The following is a 6,866-nucleotide window of genomic DNA, read 5'->3' as shown; positions in this document are numbered from 1 at the left end:
GTGAAATTTTTACAGGGACTAAAGCATTGATATATGTACCACAAATAATAATTTGGGGTCTTGATGATAACGATTAAAGCATGAAAATATTGCTCAAACATGCTGGACAGAAAACCCGAATTTGAAATGATGCAGTTTAACAAAACGGACATAACTTTTTCTCTAGCTAATGTTTTAAAGAATTTCCAAAGGTTACTATTTGAAGACTCATAGACCTTTCAAATACTACTGATTTCACTCTAAAATATACAATGTAGCTCAAATTATACCATTTTCAAATGGAAGACATTATCTGGAATTATAATCAGCAGTGAATAAACTTCGGTCATAGTCATACCAACGTTTCCAAATTATGTTTGACATGAATAGCATATAAAACTGAATGAAACAGATGTTTAAACGTCTTTAAAAGTGTTGTTTAGTTATACATAATACATTTACGTAAATTGAAAATTTTACTAGAAAGTCGAAAGCTTTTCAGATTGCTGAGCACTTGCCACTATGCCAAACCGCCGCCATGCCTCAAATCAACCTGTGAGATTGTAGTGGGTGTGAGTACTACGAATAATACTCAGTAAGAAGATAGAAGAGTAAATGAGAAAATACATGTATGTTTTTAGAAATGCAAACTTTGATTATTTGTGTCAACGTCAATTTCTTTCTCTTATTTTGAACCACCAAACGGTGCTTCCTTCATGAGTAACACAATAATAGTGTCAGTTTCAATCTCTTTCTCTTATTTGAGCCACCAAATGGTGCCTCCTTCATGAATGACACAACAATACGTTTGATGCAAAATAAAATTAAAAAAAAAAATTCTTAAACCACTTACACAAGTGCCAAGAACACCTCTACCTTAATGCTTGAAGTTTGAATACCCTTTTGTGTTCGATATGTAAAAATTCAGCGTACTCTTTGCCTCCTCTTTAGAAAAATTTCAGATTCAATGTGGGGCTATGGAAAAGGGGCAAAACAATTTTATGTATATGTATAAATGGAGGGTATAAATGACTTGGAAGAAATGAAATGTAAAATCCAATTGGCTTTTAAAAAAAATGTTGACAGCCCTTCAATGAACATTTAAGAGAATAATTGTTTAGGTTTCATTTCAAGTCTTTTGGCATTTCATAACCTTTGGCATTTTAAAAGTTTTTTTTTAGTGTATATATATTGAAATGAAACATATAGATTATGTAGTATACTTTTGTGTTTATATAATTCCATGTATAAATCTCACACCTATTAGAAATTTGAATAAATTGGAATGAAAAGTTAAAAAAACTGTTTCATTAAACAATTAAAAGAATAATTTGATGTTTCATTTCATGCATTTAAATTTGTTGTTAAATGTCTTGACTATTCCATCAAGTTTTCAAACGTGTTTGATTAGTGCTTTGAATATTCAATCAATTATGAATTTTTTTAGGTCGTTACAACTCTCCCCCACTTAAAATAATTTCGTCCTCAAAATTCAACTTACTTGTTTAATGAGGTCGGGATACTTGGCTAAAACGTCCTCTTCCCTTTTCCAAGTGGCCTCATTCTCACTATGTCTACTCCACTGGACTTTGACTAATGGAATCTTTCGATTTCACAGAACATGGTCTTTTCTCTCTAGAATCACTATAGGAACTTCTTCGTAAGTCATATCACTATGAACATCTAGTGATTGAACATTCACCACATTGTTAGGATCTGAAATGTACTTTCTCAACATAGAAACGTGAAATATGTTGTGCACTGCTGATAGTTCGAGTGGCAATGCTAAATGATATGCCACATTCCCAATTTTTTCAAGAATCTCAAATGAACCAATAAATCTTGGACTCAATTTCCTTTTCTTTTCCAATCGTAGTAGTCCTTTCATTGGTGCCACTTTGAGAAATACTTTCTCTCCAACCTCAAAAGTCATTTCTTTTCTCCTTTTGTCAGTATAGCTCTTTTGATGATCTTGGGCGGTCTTAATTCTTGATCTAATTTTATGTATAGCCTCCACAGTCTTCTCGACCAATTCTGGACCTAAAACTTTCCTTTCACCAACTTCGTCCTAGTATAATGGCGAATGACATCGACAACCATATAAAGCCTCATATGGTGCCATGCCAATAGTAGCTTGGAAGCTATTGTTGTATGCAAATTCAACTAACAGCAAATGATTTTCCTACTTAACACGCAAGTCTAGGACACAAGCTCTCAACATATCTTCAAGCATTTGGATATTTCGTTCAAATTGTCCGTCAGTCTGAGGATGGTATGCAGTACTAAATGTTAACTTGGTATCCATAGCTTTCTGAAGGCTTATTCAAAACTTCAAAGTAAACCTTGGGTCTTTATCCGATACGATAGAAACTGAAACATCATGAAGCCGCATAATCTCTTTGATATAAATCTGTGCGAACTGTTCTAAGCTATAGGTTGTCCGAACTGGCAAGAAATGAGCAGATTTTGTAAGTCGGTCCATTATCACCCAGATCGAATCATGACTTCCCACTGATCTAGGAAAACCAATGACAAAATCCATTGCAATTTTTTCCCACTCCCATTCAGGTATGTCCATAGGATTTAATGGCCCTAACTGCCTCTAATGTTCAGCCTTTACTTGTTGACAAACCATACATTTGGAGACAAACAAAGCTCTATTCCCCTTCATATTTCTCCACCAAAATGTATCACGCAAATCTTTATACATTTTAGTTCCACCTGGGTGTGCAACATAAGGAATTGAATGAGCTTCAATCATAATCTCATTCCTCAACACTTCATCCTTCGATACGTACAATCGACCCTTAAACATCAAGGCTTTGTCTTCAGCTATTTCAAATCCTTTCCTCTTCTCAATTCCCACATCAAACCTGATCTTTTCCAAAAAAGGATCATCTTTCTTAGCGCTACTATTCTATCCCTGAGTGCTGGCTTCACAGTAAAACTTGCTAACATTGTCGATGTCCTTACTGGTGACGTTAAAATTTCAATTCTCAAGTTCTCAAAATCTCTGATTAAATAATCCTGCCTCGTACAAAGTACTGACAACTATCCCATACTCTTTCTACTCAATGCATCAGCGACTACATTGGCCTTACCCGTATGGTACAAGAAAACATTGGCCTTACCCGTATGGTACAAGATAGTGCAGTCGTAATCCTTCACCAATTCTAACCACCATCGTGTCTCATATTTAACTCTTTTTGGGTAAAGAAGTATTTGGGACTCTTGTGATCGGTATAAATCTCACACTTGCTCTCGTATAGATAGTGACGCCAAATTTCAAGGCGTGCACTACCGCTGCTAGTTCTAGATCATGTGTAGGGTAATTCTATTCGTATTACTTCAATTGCCTTAAAGCATAAGCAATGACTTTCCCCTGTTGCATTAAAACGCATACTAAACCAAGCTTGGATACATCATTGTAAATCACAAAACCTTTCGAACCGTCTGGAATAGTCAATATTGGTGCAGATACGAGTTTGTCCTTTAACTCTTGGAAACTCTGCTTGCATTTCTCTGACCATACGAACTTAGTACCCTTCCAAGTCAATTGTGTCATAGGACTTGCTATCTTGCAAAATCCTTCTATAAATCTTCGATAATAATCGGCTAAACCCAAAAAACTCCGCACTTTTCCAACATTTGTAGATTTTGGCCAATTGGTCACAGCCTCAACTTTGGACTGATCCACTTCAATTCCACATGCTAAAACAGTATGGCCTAGAAATCCAACTCGATCTAGCAAAAACTCACATTTCTTGAATTTGGCATGTAACTTTTCCTCACGCAATGTTTCTAAAACTATCCTCAGATGTTCTTCATGTTGATGAGAATCTCTCGAGTGTATCAATATGTCATCAATAAATACGATGACAAGCATGTCCAAACAACAATAGAACACTCTATTCATCAAGTCCATAAACACTAAGGGGCATTCGTCATGCCAAAGGGCATCACTGTAAACTCATAATGTCCATATCAGGTCCTAAATGCCGTCTTTGGTATGTCAGTCGACTTGATCTTCAACTGATGGTAGCCTAACCTTAGATCAATTTTCGAGAACACAGATGCACCTTTCAACTGATCAAATAGGTCCTCAATCCTAGGAAGGGGATACTTATTCTTAATCGTCAACTTTTTAGTTCATGGTAGTCTATGTACATCCTCGTAGTACCATCTTTCTTCTTTACAAAGAGTACCGGAGCTCCCCATGGAGATACACTTGGTCTAATGAACCTTTTGTCTAGAAGTTCTTCAAGCTACATCTTCAACTCCTGTAATTCCTTTGGTGACATTCGGTATAGAGATTTGGACACAGGGATAGCTCCAGATATCAGATCTATCGTGAACTTCACTTGTCTATCGTGTGGAGTACCCGGTAGATCTTCGGGAAACACGTAAACATACTCTCGTACTATTGGCACATTGCCTAATACTTTCTCTTGAGTGGATGTGCTAGTAATACTAACAAGATATTCTTGACAATCAGCCTTTCTTAACATGCTCTCTGCTTTTAAAGCTGAGATAACTCGAGGAAGTGCCTTAATCTTCGATCCACAAAATCTGAACTCCTCTTCTCCCGGTCTTCGAAAAATTACCTCTTTCTCAAAACATACTATCATGGCTCGATTCTCACCCAACCAATCCATGCCTAAAATAATATCAAAATCTTTCATCTCTATCACATACAAGTTAGCCTCTAAAGTCAGTCCATCAAAATCTATCTGTACCCCTTTATCTATCCTATCCATATCAATAGTTCCACTTGATGGCATACTCACCTCTAGTACACTATCATTCTTATGACATGAAGCATTAATCTTAGCTAGACACGCATTAGATATGAACGAATGTGTCATGCCAGAATCAATCAGAACGTAAACAGGAATATTAGAGACGGATAAAATTACCTGGAATCACATCCGAATTTTTGGCAACCTCATCGTGAGTCAAAGCAAACACTCTTGCTTTTCTTTTTTTCTCTTGTTTGGGTTTCTTAATTGATGGGCATGAAGAAGCCATATGACTGGGTTGACCACACTTATAGCATAGATATTTTCCATACAAACATTCTCCTTGGTGAAACTTGTTGCACTTAGGACATTGGGATACAGGAATGCTTGACTGGCCCGCATGCATCTACTTCTTAAATTGTTTAGTACTCTTATTCTTGTCTTGCTATTTCCTTTTCATGAAGTCTTTATGTTATCCTTGATTTACCAACTTCACCCCTGAGTAGGTCACTATTTGTGCTTTCTTTACCACTGCTTGAAAAGTGGTGAGATCATGTAAACCCACAATCTGCCTGATCTCTGGGCGCAGGCCCCTCTCAGCTTGGTACTTACAATGTGGGGCATATCGGGACAATTTCTCAAATTTGCTCTCATACTCAGAAAGGTCAATATCTCCCTATACTAGTCTTAAGAATTCTAGCTCCTTGTCGTCTCGCATAGCTTGTGGGAAAAACTTTTCTATTAGCTCCATCTTGAATTTTTCCCACGTTAAGTTACGTTGTTCCTCCTCGATGCAAGTGCGTGATGCGGATTCCCACCAATGGCCTGCTCTCTCAATTAGCATAAACTCTACACATAATACTTTTTGATTTTCTGGGCAAGAAGTGTGCCGAAAAATCTTCTCGATAGTACGTAACCACTCCTCAACCGGTAGAGGGTCCTTTCCACCATCAAAGGTAGGTGGTCGATATCTACAAAATTGTTCTACCGTCAGAACAGGCGATGCAGTCGGGTATGTTGGTGGCACCAGCAGAGCTTGTGGAACTAGTGAAGCTTGAGGTACTGGAGGTGTAACCTGAGTAGCCTGAGGTGCTGAAGGTATAACCTGAGCAGCCAAGGCCTGTCTCAACTCATCAATCTCCCACCTTAACTCCCTAATTGTCCTTGCTTGTGCCATATTCCTATATGCCAGAATAATTGCAATCTCATTTAAAGGAGTCAACGATATTTGTGCAACATAGGAAAAAGATTCATAGCTCAGCATCTTTTATTATTGTCTCATACAAATCCTTCAGGAGATAAAAAAAAATAGTAAAAGAACATCTGGTGCTATTCCACATCATCATAAAAGAAATCCTACTAAACACCAACAACAATTAAACTTGACAAAAACTAATAAAATTCACTTATTCATCATTGCTATCATAATCATTAATCCACCCTCCATGAGTCCTAGGTTTCTTAGAAAATTAAACCTCATCATCTGAAATAAGTGAAGGTGCATCTTCACGAATGTGCGTCTCAATAGGTACACTATCGTCCTCGGGGATCTCAAGTTGGGCCAGCTCCCACTGCTCAATCAGCTCTACGCAGAAGGCCTCATAATCAATCTCTCGAGGTAAGGTAGGCACAGCAACCTCCCATAAATAATTATAAACCGATTCGGCCACCTCTAGCCATTCTTCTGGCAATGTCTCAATAAGGAGACAGGTGGCTCAATGACCAGTTACCACATAGCCTAGTTGTCTCACTTCTCTCCATCTTACTAACATCTCCCAAATGTGTTGGCCCACGTTGTACATTGAATTACACCAATACTCTTCATATTGCCTAAAGATCTCATATCGATGATGCATCGATGAACTCGACTCCCTACTAGTTTTCTTAATCCGTACCATCTGAGTCATACCAATTATTCAAAATCCAATTAGTGGGTGTCTAATAAGTTTTAGTTAATTCTCGAGGACTAAAACAAAGATTTAATCTCGTCACAGTCTAAAAAAATGCAAAATACATTACTAATTATGTACAAAAGGTATTCAAACTATATGCTGATATTCATACATACATTTCAAATATTGCATCTCAAATAAACTTTCTCATAATCATCGCATAGATGCAATCACATTGGTGAAACTTTCTTTACCT

General features: G+C 37.2%; 2 protein-coding genes across 2 annotated transcripts; both read right to left on the bottom strand.

The window, feature by feature from the left end:
* Positions 1-3,322: 3,322 nt before the first annotated feature.
* On the bottom strand, positions 3,323-4,197 carry LOC111380024 (uncharacterized mitochondrial protein AtMg00860-like). The gene is made up of 3 exons (XM_023003486.1): positions 4,160-4,197; positions 4,028-4,087; positions 3,323-3,941 (listed from the first exon to the last, which is right to left on the bottom strand). The coding sequence occupies exons 1-3, from the start codon at positions 4,195-4,197 to the stop codon at positions 3,323-3,325; spliced, it is 717 nt and encodes a 238-aa protein (XP_022859254.1).
* Positions 4,198-4,244: 47 nt separating this feature from the next.
* Positions 4,245-5,124, bottom strand: LOC111380023. The gene is made up of 2 exons (XM_023003485.1): positions 4,896-5,124; positions 4,245-4,810 (listed from the first exon to the last, which is right to left on the bottom strand). The coding sequence occupies exons 1-2, from the start codon at positions 5,122-5,124 to the stop codon at positions 4,245-4,247; spliced, it is 795 nt and encodes a 264-aa protein (XP_022859253.1).
* Positions 5,125-6,866: the final 1,742 nt, after the last annotated feature.

The sequence above is a fragment of the Olea europaea genome, unplaced genomic scaffold, assembly GCF_002742605.1.
Source record: "Olea europaea var. sylvestris unplaced genomic scaffold, O_europaea_v1 scaffold2081, whole genome shotgun sequence".
Classification (NCBI taxonomy): domain Eukaryota; kingdom Viridiplantae; phylum Streptophyta; class Magnoliopsida; order Lamiales; family Oleaceae; genus Olea; species Olea europaea.
The sequence above is the reverse complement of the archived record's forward strand: the minus strand, read 5'-3'. Positions and strand labels throughout refer to the sequence as shown.

What these genes read in the sequence shown, in the direction of transcription:
- LOC111380024 (XM_023003486.1), bottom strand. Translation starts at nt 4,197, where the DNA reads ATGGGGAGCTCCGGTACTCTTTGTAAAGAAGAAAGATG. An exon ending in CTTTGTAAAGAAGAAAGATG is followed by an intron (nt 4,088 to 4,159) that starts GTACTACGAGGA and finishes TCCCCTTCCTAG; the next exon opens with GATTGAGGACCTATTTGATC. An exon ending in TTCTCGAAAATTGATCTAAG is followed by an intron (nt 3,942 to 4,027) that starts GTTAGGCTACCA and finishes ATGAGTTTACAG; the next exon opens with TGATGCCCTTTGGCATGACG.
- LOC111380023 (XM_023003485.1), bottom strand. Translation starts at nt 5,124, where the DNA reads ATGCATGCGGGCCAGTCAAGCATTCCTGTATCCCAATGTCCTAAGTGC. An exon ending in AAATTCGGATGTGATTCCAG is followed by an intron (nt 4,811 to 4,895) that starts GTAATTTTATCC and finishes ATGCGTGTCTAG; the next exon opens with CTAAGATTAATGCTTCATGT.